At 43.8% G+C, this 27259-nt stretch overlaps 1 protein-coding gene across 1 annotated transcript; it reads left to right on the top strand.

Moving 5' to 3' along the window:
- The first annotated feature begins 1633 nt into the window (after positions 1 to 1633).
- On the top strand, positions 1634 to 25202 carry CA5A (carbonic anhydrase 5A). Its single transcript, XM_038368287.2, has 7 exons — positions 1634 to 1846; positions 5346 to 5543; positions 13116 to 13234; positions 16130 to 16225; positions 16383 to 16445; positions 18335 to 18490; positions 20873 to 25202. The coding sequence occupies exons 1-7, from the start codon at positions 1702 to 1704 to the stop codon at positions 21050 to 21052; spliced, it is 957 nt and encodes a 318-aa protein (XP_038224215.1). The 5' UTR covers positions 1634 to 1701; the 3' UTR covers positions 21053 to 25202.
- The last annotated feature ends 2057 nt before the right edge of the window (positions 25203 to 27259 follow it).

The raw sequence follows: 27259 nt of genomic DNA, 5'->3' as shown, positions 1-27259 counted from the left end.
GGGGGGTCTCGGGGCAGGACAGACGGGGGGCCGGACAGACGGGGGGTCTCGGGGCAGGACGGACAGATGGGGGGATGGACAGACGGGGGGTCTCGGGGCAGGAAGGACAGACGGAGGGTCTCGGGGCAGGACGGACAGACGGGGGGACGGACGGACAGACGGGGGGTCTCGGGGCAGGACAGACGGGGGGACGGACGGACAGACGGGGGGTCTCGGGGCAGGACAGACGGGGGGTCTCGGGGCAGGACGGACAGATGGGGGGATGGACAGACGGGGGGTCTCGGGGCAGGACGGACAGACGGGGGGGACGGACGGACAGACGGGGGGTCTCGGGGCAGGAAGGACAGACGGGGGGACGGACGGACAGATGGGGGGTGTCGGGGCAGGACAGACGGAGGGTCTCGGGGCAGGACGGACAGACGGGGGGACGGACGGACAGACGGGGGGTCTCGGGGCAGGACAGACGGGGGGACGGACAGACGGGGGGTCTCGGGGCAGGACGGACAGATGGGGGGATGGACAGACGGGGGGTCTCGGGGCAGGAAGGACAGACGGAGGGTCTCGGGGCAGGACGGACAGACGGGGGACGGACGGACAGACGGGGGGTCTCGGGGCAGGACAGACGGGGGGACGGACGGACAGACGGGGGGTCTCGGGGCAGGACAGACGGGGGGTCTCGGGGCAGGACGGACAGATGGGGGGATGGACAGACGGGGGGTCTCGGGGCAGGACGGACAGACGGGGGGACGGACGGACAGACGGGGGGTCTCGGGGCAGGAAGGACAGACGGGGGGACGGACGGACAGATGGGGGGTGTCGGGGCAGGACAGACGGAGGGTCTCGGGGCAGGACGGACAGACGGGGGGACGGACGGACAGACGGGGGGTCTCGGGGCAGGACAGACGGGGGGACGGACAGACGGGGGGTCTCGGGGCAGGACGGACAGATGGGGGGATGGACAGACGGGGGGTCTCGGGGCAGGAAGGACAGACGGAGGGTCTCGGGGCAGGACGGACAGACGGGGGGACGGACGGACAGACGGGGGGTCTCGGGGCAGGACAGACGGGGGGACGGACGGACAGACGGGGGGTCTCGGGGCAGGACAGACGGGGGGTCTCGGGGCAGGACGGACAGACGGGGGGACGGACGGACAGACGGGGGGTCTCGGGGCAGGAAGGACAGACGGGGGGACGGACGGACAGATGGGGGGTGTCGGGGCAGGACAGACGGAGGGTCTCGGGGCAGGACGGACAGACGGGGGGACGGACGGACAGACGGGGGGTCTCGGGGCAGGACAGACGGGGGGTCTCGGGGCAGGACGGACAGATGGGGGGATGGACAGACGGGGGGTCTCGGGGCAGGACAGACGGAGGGTCTCGGGGCAGGACGGACAGACGGGGGGACGGACGGACAGACGGGGGGTGTCGGGGCAGGACGGACAATGGGAGGGCGAGGGCCGGGCCCGGCCAGACACAGGGACAATCTCCGGCCAGGCCAAGCCAAGGCGGGGAGGCATCGCGGGGCGCAGCCCCCCTAAGCACAAGGCCAGAGGGGCGCCAAGCTCGCACCCAGGGCCCCGGGGCTGCCAGCTCCGCCCCCGGCCCCGGCCCCGCCCCCGGCAGCCCGGCGGGCGGGCCCCGAGGAGCCGGCGGCGGGGCCGGGATTGGCGCAGGGCGGACGCGGCGCTGTCCCCCCGCGGAGATGCCCCCGCCGCTGCCGCTGCTGCGAAGGGCCCTGGCGGCCTCGGCCCCGCGCCTCCGCCCGCCCGCCGCCCCCTGCCCCGAGCCGCGGGGGGCGAGACCCTGCAGCCTGGCCGCCTGCTCCTCCTACCGCCTCCGCGACGCCCGTGAGTCCCCCTCGGCCTGCCCCGACGCAGCCTGCGCCCGCTCCCCGCTGACCCCCAGGCATCCTGCGCCGCCGCTCCCTAGGGGGCCCCCAGCACTTGTTAGCCCCGGGAAACCTCCAGGCCCCCAGCACCGCTCTGCCCCGGGCGGCCCCCGCGCCCCGACCCCCCCCGGCTCCCTGCACCCTCCCCTGGGGGCTCCAGGGCATCCCGTCCTCTCCCCTGGGCACCCTGCATCCTCCTTTGGGGGCTCCAGGGCGGCCCCCGTGCCCCAACCCCTCCCCTGGGCACCCTGCACCCTCCCTTGGGGGCTTCAGGGCGGCCCCCGACCCCTCCCTTGGGGGCTCCAGGGTGGCCCCCACGCCGCGACCCCCCCCAGGCACCCTGCATCCTCCCTTGGGGGCTCCAGGGCGGCCCCCACGCCCCGACCCCCCCAGGCACCCTGCACCCTCCCTTGGGGGCTCCAGGGCGGCCCCCACGCCCTGACCCCCCCAGGCACCCTGCACCCTCCCTTGGGGGCTCCAGGGCATCCCGTCCTCTCCCCTGGGCACCCTGCATCCTCCTTTGGGGGCTCCAGGGCGGCCCCCGTGCCCCAACCCCTCCCCTGGGCACCCTGCACCCTCCCTTGGGGGCTCCAGGGCACCCTGCACACCCAGCATGGCCCTACACCCAGAGTGGATGCGTTCAGCCTCCCCTCCTGCAGGTCTCTCGCTCCCCCATGAAATCCTGGGCTGATGCAGCCATAGGCTCAGCCCCCTTGTAAACAACATTCTTCTCCTCTTGCAGAATTGGTCTGTTTTAACATCACCACTTTTTCTGTCTCTGTTTAACTTTAAATTCACATTTTTGAACTTCCACATTTTTTGATAGACTGACTGTTCTTCAAAAGTTACATGGAAATGGCTGAGATTTACAGCAGCTTGTTAATTACACTTTCCTCATTACAGGTTTCATAGTGGCAGCCCTGTAAGTCTGTATCCACAAAAAGAAAAGGAGGACTTGTGGTACCTTAGAGACTAACAAATTTATTTGAGCATCCGATGAAGTGAGCTGCAGCTCACGAAAGCTTATGCTCAAATAAATTTCTTAGTCTCTAAGGTGCCACAAGTCCTCCTTTTCTTTTTCCTGATTACAGTGTCCAGAAACAGTGTTAACAATAATAGGAGAGAAATGTGTGCATTTCCTCTAGGCAGGGGTTCTCAGACTTTTGTACTGGTGACCCCTTTCACACAGCAAGTCTCTGAGTGAGACCCTCCCCTTATACATTAAAAACACTTTTTAATATATTTAACACCATTATAAATGCTGGAGGCAAAGCAGGGTTTGGGGTGGAGGGTGACCGCTCATGACCCCCCCCCCCATGTAATAACCTCGCAACCCTCTGAGGGGTCCCAACCCCCAGTTTGAGAACCCCTGCTCTAGAGGTGAGGTCCTGATTGGGGAGTGGCAGACGTATAAGTGAGCTGCAGCGCTGCAAGCTTCCTCAGGAGCAATGACCTTCAGTGAGCCCAGGTTCTTGTTGAGGGGCTGGAGGGGAAACAGTTTAGTCAGCTGTCACGTGAATGGTCTGTTACAATATTTAAGCTTTCCTTTCACATAAAAGAAAATAAGGATGGTAAATCTGTACCATTTTTTAAATAAAGTAGCTGAGCCCATCTCACCTCCAAGATTTGTATGGTTAATTTTCAGACCAATTGGTAGATGACCAGAAATTTGTCGGTGGACCTACAGGAGTCCACCGATTATGAGAACCGCTGTCCTTCAGTCATTTAGCATCCACGACTTCCCAGATGCAGGCAGTTTGTCAGCCTCCTGATTCTCATTTCCTTGCATGAGTTGAATCTGATTCTCCAGAAATTGAGTACATGCGTAGGTCCCGATCCTGTGAGTTGATCTGCCTAGGCAGTTAGTGGGGCTCCTTCTGTCCGTCCTGCCCTGAGACCCCCCCGTCTGTCTCTGTCCGTCCCCCCGTCTGTCCGTCCTGCCCCGAGACCCTCTGTCTGTCCGTCCGTCCCCCCATCTGTCCGTCCTGCCTCTGGAGCTGAGTTGATATCAGTTGGTCATACTGGTATGTAAGTAGGCTTGGCAGAATTCAATTTTTTTTTCTAATTGTGATGTTTTTTTCAATTTTTAATTTTTTTTTCCATTTTTAACTTTATTTTTACAGTTGTGGGGGATGGGGTAGTGCATTGCTGACCATGGGGCTGCAGGGGGCTCCCTGTGCAGCGGAGAGACCCAAAACACTGAGGCACGAAGTGTGGGGGAGGCTGCAGAAGTCCTGGCCTGGCAGAGCAGTGACCCTGGGCAGGACGGTAAGGAGGATGACAAGCCGTGGCTGCAGGGGAGGTCAACCTGCTGCTGAAGAGTTCCTGCCTAGAGTTGGCTCCACGCTTCTGGATGGTGATTGCAGACCTGGTGAGGGCTTTCTGCCTGGCCGCGGGCCTGGTGACTGACACAAGATCCATACAGGCACAAGGTGTGGGGGATAGTAGAAACCTCTGGCCAGGACCGCAGGGAGGAGGATTCGCTGGCCACGGGGCCACCCCTTTGTTCAATGGTTCCTGCCTGGGGACTGAGGCATTCAGCAGCAGGGTGGCCTTCCCCACTCCCAGGGACAATGACGACGCTGATTACTCCTTGCAGTTCTGGCTTGGGGAATCAATGCTTCACCAGGCCAGGATCACAGCCTTCCCCTCACCTTGTGCCTGTAGGGATAGGGTGTCACCGCCTCGCTCACCCACCAGCTGGGAGTTTGGGAGCCATCCCCTGGCAGGAACTGTTCAGCATCAAGATGGCCTCTCCCACAACTGGGGGCTCATCCTCCATGCTGTCCAGACCAGGGGTCTCTGCTCCACTGGGCCAGGCCAAACACAGCCCTCCCCCACATTTTATCCCTGCAAGGAATGGGTGTTACCGGCCCTGAGGCAGCATAGCTCTGTAGTTCTGCTTTCATGGATCTGCTCACTCACTTCTGTGTCAGCAGGGCTACAGAGGACTCCCTGCATGGGGGTGATACCTGATCCCTGCAGGTATGCTGATTGTTACTGACTGACTTTTGTTGTTGTTTTCAGTGTGTCCCCTGAAATCCACATTTTATTGATAGTTCTAAATTAAAATTGAATCCTGCCATGCCTACACATAAGCAAAAATAAAGTGGCATGACACAGCTCTATATAGGTTAAGTAGCGAAACAGAAGACCTATGTAAATTTATTGACAATTGAGGAAAAATTTATCCCTGACAAATGAGAGAAAACAAAATTGGTTTGAATAGCTTTATTATTGTGACAGATACAGCTATGAAGCAAGTTACTACACTTCCCTGGGTAAATCTGAGTCATGCAAGTGGAATATACTGTTTTCTTTCTTTTCTTGTAGACCAGCTGATGTGAATCTAGCCTTTGAAAATGCTATTCTGAGGCACTTCCTGTTGCCAAAAAGGTCTAACGTTCTGTCAAATTCTGTACAACACATTAGAGACTGATTCTGGGTTCTGCTTTTAGTGCATCCGCTTTGGCAGAGCGAGTTTTCAGTTTCTGGGGGCACTCGGCAGTCTCCAATCAACATCCAGTGGAGAGACAGTGTTTACGACCCTCACCTGAAGCCCCTGAAAATCCACTATGACCCAGACACATGTCTCTATATCTGGAATAATGGGTACTCATTCCAGGTTGAATTTGACGATTCCAGAGACAAATCAGGTAAGGAGTGCAACAAGATCAGGTTCATGTGTTGTTTCTGTCTGCTGCTGAAAAATCCTGTCCATGCCATACTGTAAGGTCTGTCTGTCTCAGTAAGAATCAGAAAACAAAGGCTGAAAACCAACTTAGAGTATAACCCTCTTCTAAAGAAGGTGCCTTTTCTACCCTTTTTACAGAATAGCTTCTCTCTAAGCAAGGATTCATTGTAATCAGTATCACAATGCATTGGTTCTGCCCTGTATTAAGGGCTTCAGTTGTGCCTTGTGCAAACCTTCTGCGCTTATTGCACAAGCCTTTATGTCCTTCCTTTTGATTTTATCTCATTTTTTAGCTAGTGCTTGCATGAATGTACTTGATTTTAAAATTGTAATTCTGGAATTAAACATTAATGAAATAATCCGGCTGTTTATCTCTTTGTGATAATCAGCCAGCAAGGCTCATGTTCCTTTTTGAAGAATACATTGTTCTGTTAGAACTATTTAATCTGAGTAAACTCTTGAGGAAAATAAATAATGCTGATTTGATAATGTGGTAAGCAAATACATGTGATCAAGTTGCTTTAAAAAAAAATCTCCAAGCTTTACCAATAGATAGTAGCTAAATGCTTTATCTCTGCAAGATACATTTTTAAATTTGGACTGAAAATTCAAGTGAGTTTAAATTCAAGATATTCCTGCTAAACTGAAGGTTTTTGATGGTTGATCCTCTTAAAATTTACTTGACAAAAGCATATTAGTGCAGTTTTCTATTACAATTAGGTATGAATAGAATACTTAATAACAACTGTTAAGTAGTAGCAGTTGGTCCCAGATATTGGATAGCATTTGATTCACTGTAATTATCCAAATTGTCAGTGTGGAAAGATAATATTTAGAGTTGGATGAGTTCAGACCTTCCCAATTAGAATCACAGGTGATCTGGGATGAGTATTTATGCAGTGCAGGAAAGGCTTGACTCTTTTGTGGGGCAGGCAGAAAATGCTTGTGAACATCTCTAGCTTAGGAGGTTCACACTTTTAATACTTCTATCAGAAAAACTCTGGGGATGGTGTCCAGTGTTATATTCGTAAACATCTTATTTCTATGATACCAACACTTTTTTTGGCTGATGTTTGGAGGGGGATTGAGAAAACAATCTTATAAAAAAAGATCCATTATTGTAGGTTCTTTGAACGCTGGATTCCCCAAGAAGTTAACAAGAAAAGGAAGATTTACAAGTCCTGAAGCTGCTCATGAGCAACTTCAACATTTGCCCAAATAATAGCATTACAGAAAGCTTTTTTGCAGTGTTGGGATTCAGATGTTGAAGTGGAGACTGTCCCTGTTCTCACTTATTACAAGCACAGAAACAGATCTCCTGATGGAGGAAAGTGTGGGAATTCTATTTATCCAGTCATTCTGAGCCATCATTTTCCCCTCAAAATTGAGTGTCATGCACCTGTTTGCCCCTCCTTATTGTCATAAACATTTGTGCATTGCACTTCTGTTCCTATTAGCAGAGATTTGCAAGTGTTACGACCTCATGTCGTTTGATGACGATCACTCCCTTTTTTCTGTCTTTGGGAACAGAATATCCTAAAGTCACTCCCAAACTGATTGTGCATACTAAAACATCTCCTACTGGCCAAATTGCAGTGCATGTCATGTAACTACTTCATGTGTAGACCTCATTTGCTACAACTTCTACACACCATTTCTGAAACCCCTGTGTCTTTCCAGATTCCTCTTTGAAGTTACAACAACCCATGTCACTATTTCACTAATGTAATATTGTTGTACATTAATCCATCATCCAGGTCTACATTGAACAAGGAAATCACACTGTAGCGCGTTCATGTTTTTACGGTATAGTGTGTAATTCTATTAGTGTTCTAGTTACAGTGGAGCAGTCTAGGATAATTGCACTATTTAGATGCAGCACAAGTTGATTATCTATCCTATTGTACTGTACTTTGTGCATGAAAACTCTAAGCCTGTTCTGCTTTTACTTGGGCAGATTTTCTTTTATATACCTTTCAGCTTTCTAAACTTCTCTCCCTCTTTCCCCCACAGTCTGCTTTTCACTCTCTTATTCCTCCTCTATCTTTGGTTTCTCTTTCTGCTTTGTCTTCCTCCCAGCTTCTATCTTTCAGCTGCAATAGAGAGAGAGAGAGGTGAGAGCAACATGGATACAAATGCAATGGAGTTGAAAAATAAGATTGAAAATGTGGAAGAAAAATAAAAAATGATGAAAAGAGAAGGGCATGTCCAAGGTAAACGGAAATGCTGAATTCCTGAGCTGAGACAAAAACATGCCTCTTGCAAAAGAGGAGACTAACTCTGCCATTGGGTGCTATAGCCAAGCAGAACAGGAGAATGAAGAGAAGTTGGCGGTGGGGGGGAAGAGTGTGGGAAAAGTATGTAATGTACTTGTTATTTATATGCACCACTGCCATCTATTGGATGGAAATGGACTTGTAACATTACTCGGTTTAAAGAAAGAAAAGGAGGACTTGTGGCACCTTGGAGACTAACAAATGTATTTGAGCATAAGCTTTCGTGAGCTACAGCTCACTTCATCGGATGCATTGAGTGGAAAATACAGTGGGCAGATTTATATACATAGAGAACATGAAAAATGTTTGTTACCTTACACACTATAACGAGAGTGATCATTTAAGATGAGCTATTACCAGCAGGAGAGCAGGGGGAGGGAGGGAACCTTTTGTAGTGATAATCAAGGTGGGCCATTTCCAGCAGTTGACAAGAACGTCTGAGGAACAGTGGGGGGTGGGGCAGGGAATAAACAAGGGGAAAGTTTTACTTTGTGTAATGACCCATCCACTCCCAGTCTCTATTCAAGCCTCAGTTAATTGTATCCAGTTTGCGAATGAATTCCAATTCAGCAGTCTCTCGTTGGAGTGTAGTTTTGAAGTTTTTTTGTTGAAGAATTGCAACTTTTAGGTCTGTAATCGAGTGACCAAAGAGATTGAAGTGTTCTCCGACTGGTTTTTGAATATTATAATTCTCGATGTCTGATTTGTGTCCATTTATTCTTTTACTTAGAGACTGTCCAGTTTGGCCAATGTACATGGCAGAGGGGCATTGCTGGCACAGGATATATATGGCATATATCACATTGGTAGATGCGCAGGTGAACGAGCCTCTGATAGTCTGGCTGATGTGATTAGGCCCTACGATTGTGTCCCCTGACTAGATATGTGGACACAGTTGCACTTACACAGGTGAGTATTTGCTTCAGGTTGGGCGGCGGTCTGTAAGCAAGGACTGGCCTGTTTCCCAAGATCTGTGAGAGAGATGGGTCGTCCTCCAGGATAGGTTGTAGATCCTCGATGATGCATTGGAGGGGTTTTAGTTGGGGGCTGAAGGTGATGGCTAGTGGCGTTCTGTTATTTTCTTTGTTGGGCCTGTCCTGTAGTAGGTGACTTCTGGGTACTCTTCTGGCTCTGTCAATCTGTTTCTTCACTTCAGCAGGTGGGTATTGTAGTTGAAGGAATGCATGATAGAGATCTTGTAGGTGTTTGTCTCTGTCTGAGGGGTTGGAGCAAATGCGGTGGTATCATAGAGCTTGGCTGTAGACAATGGATCGTGTGGTGTGGTCTGGATGAAAGCTAGAGGCATGTAGGTAGGAATAGTGGTCAGTAGGTTTCCGGTATAGGGTGGTGTTTATGTGACCATTGCTTATTAGCACCGTAGTGTCCAGGAAGTGGATCTCTTGTGTGGACTGGTCCAGGCTGAGGTTGATGGTGGGATGGAAATTGTTGAAATCATGGTGGAATTCTTCAAGGGCTTCTTTTCCATGGGTCCAGATGATGATGTCGTCAATGTAGCGCAAGTAGAGTAGGGGCATTGGGGACGAGAGCTGAGGAAGCGTTGTTCTAAGTCAGCCATAAAAATGTTGGCATACTGTGGGGCCATGCGGGTACCCATAGCAGTGCCGCTGATTTGAAGGTATACATTGTCCCCAAATATGAAATAGTTATGGGTGAGGACAAAGTCACAAAGTTCAGCCACAGACAGATATCCCCCAAGCTGAAGCAAATACTCACCAGCAACCACACACCACACAATAGAACCACTAACCCAGGAACCTATCCTTGCAACAAAGACCGTTGCCAATTGTGTCCACATATCTATTCAGGGGACACCATCTTAGGGCCTAATCACATCAGCCACACTATCAGAGGCTCGTTCACCTGCGCATCTACCAATGTGATATATGCCATCCTATGCCAGCAATGCCCCTCTGCCATGTACATTGGCCAAACTGGACAGTCTCTACGTAAAAGAATAAATGGACACAAATCAGACATCGAGAATTATAATATTCAAAAACCAGTTGGAGAACACTTCAATCTCTCTGGTCACTCGATTACAGACCTAAGAGTGGCTATCCTTCAACAAAAAAGCTTCAAAAACAGACTCCAACGAGAGACTGCTGAATTGGAATTAATTTGCAAACTGGATACAATTAACTTAGGCTTGAATAGAGACTGGGAGTGGATGGTGATTACACAAAGTAAAACTATTTCCCCTTGTTTATTCCCTGCCCCACCCCCCACTGTTTCTTAGACGTTCTTGTCAACTGCTGGAATTGGCCCACCTTGATTATCAGTACAAAAGGTCTCGACCCCGCCCTCCTGCTGGTAATAGCTTTCCTGATCACTCTCATTACAGTCTGTACGGTAAGACCCATTGTTCCATGTTCTCTATGTATATAAATCTCCCCACTGTATTTTCCACTGAATGCATCCGATGAAATGAGCTGTAGCTCACGAAAGCTTATGCTCAAATAAATTTGTTAGTCTCTAAGGTGCCACAAGTCCTCCTTTTCTTTTTGCGAATACAGACTAACATGGCTGCAACTCTGAAACCTGTCAGTTTAAAGAACAGCTCTGTGTAAGCTTGAAAGTTTGTCTCTCTCACCAACAGAAGTTGGTCTAGTAAAAGATATCTCATCCACCTTGTCTTTCTAGGTTTAAAAAAAAGTTTCAGACAAGCTGCTGCTGCTTTTAAAAAAAAAAAAAAAAAAAAAAAGAGGGAGTCCCTTTAAAGTGTGGTGTTGTGAAACCAATCAGCATTGTTGTAGGCCATGAAAAACCAAAAAAGTGTCAGTGACTGGAAAGGGATTGTAAACCCTGTTTGTTATCTTTATCTTTATCTATTATGTCCATCATAAGGGTCTGATTTTTGCAAATAGGCATGCTTGTGAGTAACTTTATTCATGTGGGTAAACCTGTGTAGGTGAATGGGGCTATTCACATGAGTCTAAGTACTCACGGATGCACATGTACAAATAGGATCAGGTGTGGAGGTCATTATAGGAGTGGGGTCTTAATTCCCTCCCCCCCCGTGCTCTCTCATTATACTTACTGTGCTTTACTGTCTCCTCTGAACCTCTTTAAAAAAACTGAGAGAAAGCTTTAATGTATTTTAAAACTAATGTTCAGTTTTTCACTGATGCAAAGAAATAGCTGAGATAACTAGCCTTGGGGTGTTGGATGAGTTAAATGTCAAGTTGTACATCTTGGTGGTATACTGCTCCTCTAACAAATAATTAGGATTTTACAGTGTGAGTGGAAGTTTGAGGCAAATGCATGAAATTCTTCTTAAAAAGACATGGCTCCATCAGCTATTTTCAAGTGTCTTTCTTTTAGCCAGGAGGTGAACAAATCACTATCTCTGTTAGTAATAACACCTTGTATTATATAGGGTCTGATCGTACTAACCATTGAAGTCAGTGACAAAATTCCCATTGGCTTCCATGCTGGAGGATCAAGACCATAGTCCTTTTATTCCCCCTGATCCCAGTGGTGTATAAAGGTGAGCAAGTGTCAGCATGCACATGAAGAAACTGAGCAGCAGAGAGGACAAGTGACTTGCCAGAGGTCATATAGCCAGTCTTTGGCACAAATGAGTCATGTGACTCCTGGTCTGTACTCTGACCTCTAGAGTTGCTTCCCCCTGCGTATAGAAAGGTTGCTGGGGGAGTCTTGCATTTTGCTCTGAGAAATGAGTACACCTACTCTGGAGGGCCAAGGCCAAGATGTTAGGCTGGTTTAACTATGGCTGGAAAAGCAACATTGTCTAGTGGACTGGACATGGAACTAAAAGCCAAGAATGGCTGAGTTCTAATCCAAGTTCTGATGCTCAGCGGCTCTGTCTTTAGCGACTTGCCTAAAGTTCTCAAAAATCCTGAACTTTCATGACTCCAACTGAGGTCAGTGGATGATATGGCATCGTGGTGCTCGCTTAAATCCCTCTACCTTAGTTTTCTCCTCCTCTGGAAAGAATTAATTCCCGTCCTTCCAAGAGTGAGGTTAGGATTAATTAATCTATATAGTGGTTTGATATAAAATAGTTATTATGTACTATGTATTTAACATCAGTAAATCAGTTTGTAAAGCACATAATCATGTTAATTAATAGTCCTTTAGATGTAATTGGTACCAGTAATTTAGAAGATGCTATGATCTAGTGACTAGCAAAAAGGGATTTAGAATCAGGAGGATCCTGTGTTTTAATCTGGAGTGACCCAGTGAATCATTCCCACCAGGAAAAAAGGTAAACATCAGGAGTTAATTCAAAACTAGATACATAATTTGAGTTTTGGTGAGTATACCAATTACAAAAAGTCTATTGCCTACTTAAACTAAATTATGAGTTGCTATTTTAATAATTTAATAAATATGAGACTAAGAAGAATTACATTCAGTTGTGACCTAGGCTAATTCAAAATATCACTTGTAAATAATACAGTCTAACTTCTACAAGCTTTGGATTTTTGCACATATGCAGATAGTGTTTAGATACTTCCTGATCAGCACCCAAATTGTTTTCAACATACAAAATATCAGCATATTTATAGGCATTTTGGAAATAGTTTAATATTGGACTGATGCTCTAAAATTGTCAGTCACAGTTCTTGCAGAATCACGTTTTCTAAACTTCTGTAACATTTAAAATTGTATGTTTGCCAAAATGTACTAATTGTATTGGTATAAGAATTTGGAGGATATTGATGGTTTGTATTATCACCTGAGAAATTCCAGTATCTCCTACAATTCCAGGTTTCACTGATCATGTCATAGATAGACTATTTTTGTCTTTGAATCCTGATGATGTAAATATTCAGTGAAAACCTAGTGAAGCACTTCTGATGCACTTGCTCAGAGAAGGTGTTATGTATAGCCATCATGACTCTGCCAGACAAATCCTGGTTGAACTTGTAAAGATTCTTTCCCTTGCAGGGAGTTGGCTGAGGAAGCTTTGTTTACTGTATAAAATGGGAGGTCATAAATTAACTTTAGCTTGGGTTCATCTGTGGGCTAATTAAAGTCTCACACTTGCCCCAAGCAATTTTTGTTTAGATGCTTTAGTGAACTGAACTGTAAAATTAGCCAAGGGGAAAACATCACTGTAAAGCAGTTGGTGCATCTGAGCTTTCCTGGGTAAATACAATGCAAGGAGAGAAGAAAGCTGTATTATTTTCACATGTCACAGAGGCAGTTCTAAATCAGTTATCAGCTATATGTAACTGTTTTTCTGTTTTTTTTTTTTTTTTCTTTTTTAGTAATTATGGGAGGACCCTTGGAAAATCATTACAGGCTTAAGCAGTTCCACTTCCACTGGGGAGCTATAAATGAATGGGGTTCAGAGCACATGGTTGACAGCAAAGTCTACCCAGCAGAGGTATGTGGAGGAATGCTGAACAGTACTCCTATCTGATATTTGCACAAGGAGGAGGCTAGAACTCAGTGATTCCAACCTTAATCCTGGCTAGAAAGCTAGTACGGAGCTGTGGTCAATGTACAGAACTGCTGCTTACCAGTAACGGTCAGTCCTAGTTAGCAGCAAAGTTCAGCCATTGTCCCATTAATAAGCCGAGAGCTGCCATACATTCCAGAAAAGCACATGGTCCTAAAATTGGTTGTTGGCTACTTGAATGAAAATTCCAGTAACACTTTTTTTTCTAGTATATGGCACTCTTTGAATGCAGACAATGAAACCCACAGAATGAGCGCTTGGCATGCAGCAAAATCTCCCTGCTGTTACTGTCCATGCTGCTTGGGATGGAAGGACTGTGTCTCTGCCCAAATGGTATTTCCACTAAAAGAGAGTAAGGGTAGAAGAGAAAACAGAGGGGATGAGATTAAGACCTGGTCTACACTAGAAAAGCTATACTGATTTAACTATGATGGTTGAGAGTGATATTTTTTAACCGATGGTTATACTGGTATGAACTCTGTTGTGGATGTATTTATACTTTGTGTAAGGGTGCTTTACACTGGTAGAGATTATTTGGCTTGTCAGACTGGAACAATCTATAACTAAGGCTGCAAATTTGTCATGGAGGTCACAGAAGTCACGGATTCATCTGGCATGTAAGCTGCTCCCTGCTACTTGCAAGCGAATGACACTAGCCAATAGCTCCAGTCCCAGAAACAACCCTAGGAACCTCCATCTTGCAGTGTCCAATTATGCCCACTGGACGCTGCAGACTTATATAAGTTTGTCAATTTAACAAAGAAATTGTTATGTACCAAGCTTGTTCTCCCAAGGGGAGTCTCTGACACACTGCAAACCAAATGCACTGCTTCAGGTAGAATAAACAAACTGATTTATTAACTATAAAGGTAGATTTAAGTGATTATAAGTCAAAGCATAACAAGTCAGATTTGGTCAAATGAAATAAAAGCAAAACGCATTCTAAGCTGATCTTAACACTTCCAATGTCCTTACAAACTTAGATGCTTCTCACCACAGGCTGGCTAGATGCTCTTCAGCCAGGCTGTCCCCTTTGATCAGTGGTTCAGTTGCTTGGTGGTGGTGGTGTCTGTAGATGTAGGCGGAAGAGAGAGAGCATGGCAAAATGTCTCTCCCTTTTATCATGCCCTTTCCTTCCCTCATGGCTTTGCCCCCCTTCCCTCCCCTGCCCCCTTCAGAGTCAGGTGAGCATTACCTCATTGCAGTTTCAAACTGACCAAAGGAAGGGGATGACTCCCTCCAGGATCTAATAGATTCTTTTGTTGCTGCATGAGCCTTTGAGGCTGGGCTGGGTTTGTCCCATCCATCCCCTGATGAGGTGTGAACTCCATCTCTGTTCTTGGAGAGTTTTTGCATGGGCTTACTTTAAGCCATGAGGATACATTTTCAGCCTCATAACTATATACATGAAATTATAACATAACTAACAATAATTTAACAACCATGCTCAGTGCATTATGAGCCTTCCAAAGACACCCAACATGACAAACTTTTCATTGGATACCACACAATCATTTTATAAAGATGAACATGGGGGTGTAGGGTGTTCCCGAGAGGTACAGAGCATCACAGGGCGTAGTAAGGATCCTTCAGGAGATCATGGGTTAGTGGGGAAGGGATAATTGTATTGAATGTTCTTATTTGGAAGGGCCTGTCATTCCTGTGATGAGCGGGCAGGCCAGCATCCTACAAACTGGTGTAAACGCCATTTTTATACTAGTATAACTGGATCCACCATGGGGGGAGGAGGTGTTTTGCTGCTTTAACTATATCAGCATAGTTCAAGCAGCTTTCTAGTCTAGATAAGCCTTAAGATTAGAGAGCAGTGAATAAAGGAGGTGGGACTTGGGGAGAAAATACCCATTAGGCTCAGAGAGGAAAGTGTGACTGATGTGAAAATAATTTTTCTTTTTATTCAACGAAAATGGAGATGGACTTGATAATGGTTCTTTCCTCCTCTTTCTTCCCCCCCAGTTGATGATGCCATTGTGGGGTCGACTTACTTGTTTGGTAATTTGAGATTTATTAAAAACTAGGCTGTGAATAAGATGTCAAATTAACCTCCATGTAGACAGTTAGCACAAGTGGTATCACTACTTAAGTTTCTTACTGAGAAGGCTTATGTGGCACTTTAAAGTTGTGCAGATAGGTCTTGTGCTGGGCTGGCTCTTCGGCTGGGGTGGATTTAACCCTAGGAGAGCTGTCTGTTCTATATCTCTCCTCTCTTTCTTATAATGAAGGAAATTTTTCCATTTGATTTTTAAAGGCACAAAGGGGAGCTAGGTGCCTAATGCAGCTAACTCCTTCTGCACCTTTGAATAACACTCTTGTAATCTCAAAAAGAAAAGGAGTACTTGTGGCACCTTAGAGACTAACAAATTTATTAGAGCATAAGCTTTCGTGAGCTACAGCTCACTTCATCGGATGAAGTGAGCTGTAGCTCACGAAAGCTTATGCTCTAATAAATTTGTTAGTCTCTAAGGTGCCACAAGTACTCCTTTTCTTTTTGAGAATACAGACTAACACGGCTGCTACTCTGACTCTTGTAATCTGTCACCCACAAACCAAATCAGTCTTCTGTGAAATGCAAAGGCTGAGGTTAGTTCTTTTTTTAAAAAAAGCAGCTAAAGAAACAAATATTAGTTTCAAGTATATTTTTTGTTTCCCATTGTGTGGCTTTTGATTTTTAAGGTAGCTGCTATACATCTCAGATTGACAAGGGTCAAATGTAGGACAAAGACCAGGAGAAACTGCATTTGTTTTGATTCTATTTGTCTGTCTTGTGTATGTGTGTGAAATTGTCATTCACTTGTATTTCAGCTGCATTTAGTACACTGGAATCCTGTCACATCCACAAGCTTTGAAGAAGCTATCATGGAGAATAATGGTTTGGTTGTCATAGGAGTATTTTTGAAGGTAAACTGTTACTGCATCTGTATGGATGCATTTTATATATAATATTTAAAAATTAAACCAGATAAAACATATATACTTTTTTTTATTAAACTTCTTATGGTGGGTATTTCTGTAATGTGTTCTTGATGACTTACACATTTATATCTGTGTAATGCAGCTGGGAGCTCATCATGCAGGACTACAGAAGTTAGTAGATGCGTTACCAGCAGTTAAACACAAGGTAATACATATTTTTAAATGAAATGTTTAAATATTCCACTGCATGTCACTATCCTTATTGTTAGTGAGTTTATCAACATACAGAATATTTTGAAAGTATCAAGGCATTAATAAACTCTTTATTACTGTCATTGATGTGTGTGGGTTGGGGACTGGACTGAGGTTAGGGCATTTTGAAACTACAGGGAAAGTTGTTGGATTCAAGTAGAGAAAATCACTACCCTTTCAGATTTTATGTGATCACTTTCCAATTTGCCTGAGTCAAGAAAAGCATGTAGACTGTATCTTTCCAGAGGGGCATGACACATGCTTAGTATTTTCCTTACCTGAAGGCTGAGGACCTCTGATACAAAGCCAAACTACTAAAAAATGTTCACATGATAACTAAAAGCCAATTTTTTCAGAGAATCACTCAGTGCTATAAAGAGAGACAGTCAGTGGTTACTGTGTGCGATATTAGATTTTCTGGTATGCGTTATTTTTCTACTGTGTACATTTGTTAATCAAAGCCTACAGTCAGGATTTCTTATTTGAACATAACTTTGAAGTCTCTGCAGCCACTGCTTTCACAGTCAGGAAGCTGATATTAAGGGTGATTTTATTAAGTGGGTGTGTTTCCAGTGGGGTCCTGCAGGGATTGGTTCTTTGCTCTGCGCTGTTTACGCATTTTATCAGTGACCTCTTTGATTCCCTGATATAGTGCAGTGATTCAGTGTAGCATATTGCTAGCTGTGCCTTTCCAGCTCGCAGTATCAACATTGAAAGTTTTCCAGTCCCTCTTGCAAATGTCCTTGAACCTGAGCCTACGATGACCCATGCCTGACTTGCCTCCGAGAGTACTGAAAATATGTCAACCAATGACTTGCAATCATTCTTAGAACATAAGAATGGACATACTGGGTCAGACCAAAGGTCCAACAGTACCACTTCCGACAGTGCCAATGCCAGGTGCCCCAGAGGGAATGAACAGAACAGAGAATCATCAAGTGATCCATCCCCTGTTGCCCACTCCCAGCTTCTATCAAACAGAGGCTAGGGACACCATCCTTGCCCCTCCTGGCTAATAGCTATCAATGGACCTATTCTCCATAAATTTAGCTAGTTCTTTTTTTACCCTTCTTATAGTCTTGGCTTTCACAACGTCCTCTGGCGAGGAGTTCCACAGGTTGACTGTGCATTGTGGGAAGAAATACTTCCTTTTGTTTGTTTTAAACCAATGGTCTATTAATTTCATTTGCTGACCCCCAGTTCTTGTGTTATGAGGAGGAGTAAATAACATTTCCTTATTTACTTTCTCCACACCAGTCTTGATTTTATAGACCTCTATCATATGCCCCTTGAGGCATCTCTTTTCCAAGCTGAAAAGTCCCAGTCTTATTAATCTCTCCTCATCTCTTCCTGTAATAGACCCTCTAAGAGAGAATTTTCTCCAGAGGAAAAAAAAAATTTTATGTCATGAAAGCCCTTCTAAATAAATGTTGACCAAGAGTGCTCAAAGAGAACTTCCAGTGCATTGAAAAGAACATTCTACAGAATGCTCAACTCTGAGTGTATACACATTCAGCATATAAAACTGAAATAATCTTGGGCCAACATTTATTAAAATAGGTATTTATTTTTAGGTTCCCAAGTAAGTGGCCTGATTTCCAAAAGGCTGAGCATTCTGCACCTTTGATTGAAGTCAAAGCATACTCAGGACTTTTGAAAGTGGACTTAAGTGCTTAACTTTTTTTTTTTTTTTTTTTTTACAGTTGCTCATTAATAATATTGACAGCATTTAATCAATAATAACAAATTGTATTGTTCCTAATCTTATCACTGTTTAAATATATCCTCTAGTTTTTTTTCAGAAGTTAAAATATTTAATACATGAATTTTCTTGGATTCTAGGATGCAATTGTTGAATTTGATTTTTTTGACCCCTCCTGTTTGATGCCATCATGCCCAGATTATTGGACCTATGATGGATCTTTGACCACTCCACCACTTACTGAATCTGTCACCTGGATTATTAAGAAGACACCAATAGAAGTTGATCAAAATCAGGTATTTATCATGCTAATAGTTTGCTTTTTAATAAAGATGGTTTATTGCCTGCTGGGATAGAGGGGGAAATAAACACTCCACAGAAAGAGAAGTTACTTACCAGTAAGGTGAAGGACATAGAGATTGCCACCTGGCCCAAAGTCTGTCCAGTCTAATAACGTGTGTCTGACAGCGACCAGCATCAGATGCTTCAGAGTAAGGTGTAAGAACCTCACAGTAGCAGATGTGGGATAATCTGCCCCCCAAAGAGGTCTCATCCTGATCTAAGAAATTGGCTTAAGCATGATATTTAATAGATCTTCAAAAATTTTGATACCGTTAACTATCCAGAGAAATGTCTAATTCTTTTAAGAGTCTTGCTAAGTTCTTGCCCTCAGTGTCTTCCTGTGCCAGTGAGCATTGCCTATACGTGCTCATGCTTGTGGAATCCAGGCACTTGTATTACAAACTTCCAGAATCTTCTGTAGAGTACTGGTGACACACATCCTTGCTTCCCTTCCCCTTGTGCAAGGTTCCAAGGATATATTAAAAAAAAAAAAAAAAAAAAGGGGGGGAGAGTCCCTAATTGCTTTTTCGTTTCTTCTGACTGCTGAAGGTGCAGTGAGTTCAACGCTTATCAGCTTTTTTTAATGCTCTTTGAGAGAGTTTTATTAATAGTTGGTTAAAGCGACAGTCAGCTTTTTTTTTTTTTTTTTTTTAAGAAAAGGGGTGCCCCCAAGTGGACTATTTGCAAGCCACCTCAAATAGGAACTTGGCAGTTTTAGGTTGATATTTATACTTAGTGTTCTAACATTCATCCAGTTCTTGTCACTGTGTATCACCTGCTGCTGTTAATTCTAGTGCCTCATGTTGCCAGTTTAATACTGCTCTTTGGCATGAAATAGAGGTGGAGAAGTTCCAAACTGACAGAAGAGGCACAGAGATTAGGAGCAGCAAGAGACTAAAATTACAATTTTCGCTGGCACTCTTCAGTATTCTCCACCCATCCAAGGAAACATGAATCAAGAATGGCCAAATTATTGTGGCATTAAAGTGATTGCAGAAAAAACAAGGAGTACTGGTGGCACCTTAGAGACTAACAAATTTATTTGAGCATAAGCTTTCGTAGGCTAAAGCCCACTTCATCAGATAGATGCATGCAGTGGAAAATACAGTAGGAAGATGTATATATATTTTTATACACCCAGAGAACCTGAAAAAATGGGGGTTGCCATACCAACTCTTAACAAGACCAGTCGATTAAGGTGGGCAGCTATTAGCAGGAGAAAAAAAAACTTTTGTAGTGATAATCAGGATGACCCATTTCAAACAGTTGACAAGAAAGTGTGAGTAACAGTTTGTTCGTCTCTTAAGGTGCCACAAGTACTCCTCGTTCTTTCTGCTGATACAGACTAACACAGCTACCACTCTGAATTAAAGTGATTTGTTTCAGATCTAGGGAAAATGGGAAAAAGTGCCATTTGAATGACACATGATCTGACCTGACAATTCCTCCTGGTTTAGGAGGCACTGAAGGCAAATTGATTGATTTTCACCAAATTATTGAGGGTTTTACAATGACACATGGCAAGACTGTCAGTTCCCAGTAAAAACTCCGTGGGAAGTTAATGTCCAACAATAAATTCAGAAATTCCAAATTGTCAAGAATAGGAGTATACATGGGCATATGGGTCTATTTTACAGAAAGGGGAATGCAAGAGTTACAGAGAGTGACTTGAAAGGAAGAGCAAGGTATAACAGAACAAAGAAGAAAATGTTAATTTGAGGTGTAGTGTGTTCCCTTTTTCAATTCAGACTCTTCTGTATAGTCTCTTCCCTTTCTCTCCCTAAAAATCCCATCCCTTATGACAGAGAACAGGTCACTAATTCCCTTGTGGGCTTAAAGAAAGTACTAAAAACGTCATCTGCTGGCTGCCTGGGTTTTAAGAGCTAGCAGCAACACATGTGACTGTTGCTGAAACTTACTGTTTTCCATGCATCAACATGTGTGTGTCTGAATTAGGAGAACAGATGTTGCAGGCAGGATGTAATCTAAGAAGGATGAAGTACAGAAAGATTTATATAAAGGTGGTGCATATCCAACCCAGGAATACACAGGACTTGTCACTGTTTTGTGATTGGCAAGAAATGAAAGGTGAATAAAGATGTAGTTCACTTGAAGATGACAGATGATTGGCAGTTCATATCTTGTACTGATATAGTTGAGAACATGTTCTTTACCAGCAGGTGGTGAAGATATGCTGCAAGTTAATGCCCAAATCTCTCTGTATCTGAGTTTAGTGCGAGTTCTGGTAGTTTCCAAACCTGAGTGATCCTGTATTCCTTTTACTCCGGTTGTTCTTCTGACTGCTAAGTCACTCATTCACCATTTTTCATTCCCAGCTTGAGGAGTTTCGAATGCTGCTCTTTACCTCAGCTGGGGAGGAAGAAAAGAGGATGGTAGACAACTTCCGCCCGCTTCAGCCACTGATGAATCGGACCGTCCGTTCATCCTTCCAAAACCACCACCTATTGAACATTGAAACAAGACCCAACGAACATGCCCACCAACGTAGCCTATAGGATAGCCTAAAAAGAGACAGTACATGTTACAATATCTAAAAGTTACTAACAGACACTTTATTTTTAAAAAATTCTGTATGTAGTGTGTGTATACACTATAGAATTTCATGGTCAGTCATTTAAAGGGATTTGGGATTTACTGCTTGGCATTTCACCTTCAGTGGGTCAGCTTTTCTGTAGCAGTACATACTTATTTTTTTTACCAAACTTCTAAAGCAATTAGCAATAACTCATAGCATGTATCGGGTTATTTTGAGAATTTAAAGCAAAATAAGGGAGTGAAGTTTCACCACCCTATCCCATGTCATGGTTAGTTTGTATCTCATGAAATGCTTTTGCTTAAAGACTTCTGTTCAAACTGATAACCCCAACAGAGCAACACTAGCAGACTGGGGGCATAAAAAGAAGTCTCTCATAACAGATCATGTCCACTGTAGGATTACTTTGGGGGAGGAAGGGAAAATAGCTTCTTATAGGCAAAAAGAAAATGGATACACTTTGTAAAGATTGAAAACAGTTTCTTGAGTAATGTGGTGCTGATCCTAAAGTATGGTCCATATGGCCTTTTTTTATCTACCTCTGCTAGCCATAGTTTTCTCTGTATTCATCTTGTTTCACTTACTTTGTATATTTTACTTTGTTTAATGTCCATCATGTGGGTGAAATTTATGTACAAATGGATAAGTAACTCTTCATTTCTGATGGAAACTAAGTCTGTCTTTAGACTTCAGAAGTTATATGGAGTAGATTTGTTTAAGTCATTTTGGAGAACAAATGAGAAATCTTGACCTTAGCTAGTAAATGGGAAAGACTCCAATAACTGAAGTCACTCGGTGTGAATGAGATCAGTACATTAGCCCTTCAATGCTAAATTTTGAGCCTTATGACAGAGTTTCAAGTTTGCATATTTGATTGGAAAACACTTTGGGGTGGGAGGCTCTGTTTATTTTGAGTGTGGGCTTTTGCCTAGTTCATTTGAGTGCCTTAGTGTTGTCCCTGTTTCCTTCATTAACCCTGCCTCTAGCTGATTGCCATTTTGCCTTGAGAATGAAATTTCCCCCTCTGCCTTAAAGTGTGGGTCTATTCTAAAATGCAGCTGTGTGTAAATGGCTCTTCTCGTTCCCTAGATCTGCTCTCCTGTGTGTAGTCAGATAAGATTTGTGCACTGAAGCATTTTCACATCTGTTAGCCCTTCAGAGCCCCCACAGCTAGGTGGGATTGAGTTGGATTCCATTCCTTCTTGTGCATCATCAACAGAACGGTTTATTAACTTTCAGTCACCTGTAACTGAAAACAGTGGCTGGCACAGATGTCACTGAGGGCATCATCTAAATACCATGGGGCTGAAAGGAGTAACTGATGCCATAATTTGGTCTGTAGAACAACTTGCATGCATGATTATGCGTGAAAATGAAAGATCCCAGTGTGACTCTTGGAGACGAGGTGAAGTTTGCTGGACTCACAGCTAGGAAAAGCGAGACAAGGTGGATGAGGTAGTATCTTTTATTCGACCAACTTCTGTTGGTGTGAGAAACATGCTTTTGAGCTACAAGAACTGCTCGTCGGGTCTGGGAAAGGTACTCGGAGTGTAGCTTGAAAGCGTGTCTCTTTCACTAACAGAAGTTGGTCCAATAAAAGATATTTCCTCATCCACCTTGTCTCTCTCGTGTCCTAGGACCAACGCTGCTAGAACAACAGTGAAAACAAGCTAGGAAAAGCATCATTTTGCTCTTTAAACTGAGCATGCTTGGCCTGGATTCATTGAAAGTGATCCTGAAGCTCAGCAATGCCAATCCTACAACTACTTTTCAGAGTGGAACCACGTTTGAAGATGACAGTAACTTTGAATCAGTCATTGAAAGGTATCTTTTATACCTTCCCCGATCACGGCCACTCTCCCAGTAAGGGAGTGATATTTAAACTGTTAAAAATTGCTAACTACGGTATTCTGTAATCTTAATAATGCTGCTTTTACATTTAAAGGCTAGTGATGACTACGATTCTCTAAGTAAATAAATCTTAAGAACATAAGATCGGCCATAATGGGTCAGACCAAAGGTCCATCTAGCCTAGTAGCCTGTCATCTGGCAGTGGCCAATGCCAGGTGCTCCAGAGGGAATGAACAGAACAGGTAACCTCAAATGATCCATTCCCTGTCTCCTGTTCCCAGCTTCTGGCAAACAGAGGTTAGGGACACCATCCCTGCCCATCGAGGCTAACAGCCATTGATGGACCTATCCTCCATGAATTTTTGAATGTATCTTAAATTAATCTAAAATATTCACATGGGTATAGTGGGGAGAAGTGATTGTAAAATGGTTACTTCTGGTAGAAAAACGGAGTGAATATTTAGTTTTGAAATAAGTCGGAACTCCACAATCACCTCTCTAAGTTACTTTGACTAGTTACTGGTTTAATTTTTTTTTTTTTAAGTCACTGACAGTGGAATGGATTTTGCAGGTTTTAGATAATTTCGTACCTGGGACTTAAGCATTTTAGCTTCCTTGATGAGTTATTAGCAAGTTCTTGTTCTCTTTTGATTTTTAAAGATTATTTCACTAGTTGATACAGCTTTCATAATATACATAGATGCAAAATACGTTTTGTTCTTCGGGATCTATCATAAACATGTGCACATGCCAGCTATGCAGATGATAAGCTGCAGTCGGGGTACATTTCAGTTAAATAGTCTATGCTTTGATGAGGGTAAAATATCTGGAAGCAGATTTCAATATTAAAGACTTGTTATATTTTCTTAGCACAATAAACAAGTTTTTTACAGGGATTTTTCTGTTACAGTTTCACTACTAATTGTGTCTGCATCTGTGTTTACATGTTCATATGGTTTTGTGTGTCTGTGACAAAGAACGAATGTATATTTAAATGACGGTAAATTGTCACATGTTCATGCAATTAGTAGAAGCTTGACTTTTATTTTTTACATGTATGGTGATTATATCAGCCTTGCAAAATTGTGTTCACCCAGGAAGAGTTGTTCTTTCAGGAGTAGCAAGAGGGACTTCAGCCTTTCCCCGCATTTCTCCAGCATCATGGTAAAAAGCAAATGATTTGATGTGTTAGCTAATAGTGTGTAATTACATTTCATGATGACTTTGCAAGGCTGCATTAAGTCTGACAGATGTCCACATAGTTATCTTAAGGCTTAACTTACTTTAGATGGCACAGTGTAAAGGGGTGTGAATATATAATTCTGTTCTGACTTGTATGATGACCATTTCAGTTATTTAATAGAGCTGTAATTAAAAGTTTCTGCATTTTTTGGAAATGTGCAGCTTATACCCCTGGGAACTGGTGGAAGAGGGGATTTCTGTGGCACTAATTTACTGCAGGGTAAAGATGACTTGGGAGTTAGTGGTATTAAGATAGGGAAGGCTGAAATGAGGATTGTAACTGCAGGGCAGTACCTGTCCAGTCTTACTGTTAAATTTGTGCGCAGTAACACGGCAAACTCAGCACAGGGAGTATTATTGTGATTTAAATATCACTCTGATAAAAACCTAGCTGTTTGGTGGCTTCATAATATTAGAATGACTATTTGCAACAAAATATTTGCTACATTCCAGAATTCTCAGGCCACTATTCAGTGTGTGTGATTAACTAACTTATCTTATACTTGAGCTGCATTGTTTTGGACCTCAATCCTGGCAAAGAGAATTCTTCTTGCCTTGAAATGCATACCTATATGGGAGATTATCTTGATCTCTCAAAAGTCTGCTTCCTACCAGAGTACTGGAATTTCGTTATTCATGTTAGACCTTTTTTTTCCTGTAATCCTAGGTGTTGATAATGTAACTAACATTGTAGTGGTTTTCCTTATTTAATATTCATATTTGCTGTCAAGTTTGAAAGCCTTCATTTTTAACCTTATGTTCCTCATTATCTGTACTTATTTTCTTGCCAGTTATTGCACTGTGTATTTTAACATATGTATGAGTATATCCTATGCTCATAATTATTATTTACTTATTGAATCATCTGGTAACATGGAATATTTTATGCTTGTTGTATTCTCCTGGGATAAATGCATTTATTCTTAGTTACGGGATATAAAGAAGTTCTTAGCTGCTGTATTTTTAGCAAATATTCAACTAGTGCATATATATACACACAATAAAATAGTACAAGAGAATCTGCGTGTGTATTTGTATAACTAAGATTTTTTTCAGTTCTGCAAAACTTCTTTCAATAAAACAATGTAATTGCTACCTAACAATGACTGGTTCATCATGTGTAGAGCGTAAGCAGATGACAAACATTTTGTGATCTGTGAAACTCTGAAAGACTCTACTGAACTGTATTGTAATTGGAATTCTGAAACAATGAACTTGGCCGTGTAGAAGCAGTACTGACAAGAATATTTAATGGTTCATTGTCCTCTTGAGCTGTGTGAAAGTAGGACTGTACATTTTGAATATCCATTTACTCTACTATTTCATTCAACATTTAGCATTAGACATCACCTAAAGAAACTGTCAGCTAAGTTCCTTTTTTAATACTGCATATTTGTTAACACTGAACATACTTAAGTATTATTGCTATAGCTCATAATTTCCTGACCTTCACATTTTGTGTTTTGCAGTTCTTTATATGCAGTTGTGTTGTAGACTTGTCAGTCCCAGGATATTAGAGAGAGACCATGAGGGTGAGAAGAAAAGGAGTACTGGTGGCACCTTAGAGACTAACAAATTTATTAGAGCATAAGCTTTCGTGAGCTACAGCTCACTTCATCGGATGCATTTGGTGGAAAATACAGAGGGGAGATTGATATATACACACACAGAGAACATGAAACAATGGGTTTTATCATACACACTGTAAGGAGAGGTTTCAGAGTAGCAGCCATGTTGGTCTGTATTCGCAAAAAGAAAAGCAGTACTTTGTGGCACCTTAGAGACTAACAAATTTATTAGAGCATAAGCTTGTGAGCTGTAGCTCACGAAAGCTTATGCTCTAATAAATTTGTTAGTCTCTAAGGTGCCACAAGTACTGCTTTTCTTTTTACTGTAAGGAGAGTGATCACTTAATATAAGCCATCACCAGCAGCAGGGGGGGGAAGGAGGAAAACCTTTCATGGTGACAAGCAAGGTAGGCTATTTCCAGCAGTTAACAAGAATATCTGAGGAACAGTGGGGGGGAGAAATAACATGGGGAAATAGTTTTACTTTGTGTAATGACTCATCCATTCCCAGTCTCTATTCAAGCCTCAGTTAATTGTATCCAGTTTGCAAATTAATTCCAATTCAGCAGTCTCTCGTTGGAGTCTGTTTTTGAAGCTTTTTTGTTGAAGGATAGCCACTCTTAGGTCTGTAATCGAGTGACCAGAGAGATTGAAGTGTTCTCCAACTGGTTTTTGAATGTTATAATTCTTGACGTCTGATTTGTGTCCATTCATTCTTTTACGTAGAGACTGTCCAGTTTGGCCAATGTACATGGCAGAGGGGCATTGCTGGCACATGATGGCATATATCACATTGGTAGATGCGCAGGTGAACGAGCCTCTGATAGTGTGGCTGATGTGATTAGGCCCTATGATGATGTCCCCTGAATAGATATGTGGACAGAGTTGGCAATGGGCTTTGTTGCAAGGATAGGTTCCTGGGTTAGTGGCTCTGTTCTGTGGTGTGTGGTTGCTGGTGAGTATTTGCTTCAGGTTGGGGGGCTGTCTGTAAGCAAGGACTGGCCTGTCTCCCAAGATCTGTGAGAGTGATGGGTCGTCCTTCAGGATAGGTTGTAGATCCTTGATGATGCGTTGGAGAGGTTTTAGTTGGGGGCTGAAGGTGATGGCTAGTGGCGTTCTGTTGACCAACATATTAACCCCCAGAGACCTTCCTACCAACAATACAAAAAGAAGGATTCTGGGTGGACTTCTCCTGAAGGTCGAAACAGCAGCCTGGACTTCTACATAGAGTGCTTCCGCCGACGTGCACGAGCTGAAATTGTGGAAAAGCAGCATCGCTTGCCCCATAACCTCAGCCATGCAGAACACAATGCCATCCACAGCCTCAGAAACAACTCTGACATCATAATAAAAAAAGCTGACAAAGGAGGTGCTGTCATCATCATGAATAGGTCGGAATATGAACAAGAGGCTACTAGACAGCTCTCCAACACCACTTTCTACAAGCCATTACCCTCTGATCCCACTGAGAGTTACCAAAAGAAACTACAGCATTTGCTCAAGAAACT

Source organism: Dermochelys coriacea, chromosome 12 (genome assembly GCF_009764565.3).
Source record: "Dermochelys coriacea isolate rDerCor1 chromosome 12, rDerCor1.pri.v4, whole genome shotgun sequence".
Taxonomy (NCBI): Eukaryota; Metazoa; Chordata; order Testudines; family Dermochelyidae; genus Dermochelys; species Dermochelys coriacea.
Note: the sequence above shows the minus strand (reverse complement) of the source record. Positions and strands in the feature narration are given on the sequence as shown.

What these genes read in the sequence shown, in the direction of transcription:
- CA5A (XM_038368287.2), top strand. Translation starts at nt 1,702, where the DNA reads ATGCCCCCGCCGCTGCCGCTGCTGCGAAGGGCCCTGGCGGCCTCGGCC. An exon ending in CGATTCCAGAGACAAATCAG is followed by an intron (nt 5,544 to 13,115) that starts GTAAGGAGTGCA and finishes TTTCTTTTTTAG; the next exon opens with TAATTATGGGAGGACCCTTG. An exon ending in GCAAAGTCTACCCAGCAGAG is followed by an intron (nt 13,235 to 16,129) that starts GTATGTGGAGGA and finishes CTTGTATTTCAG; the next exon opens with CTGCATTTAGTACACTGGAA.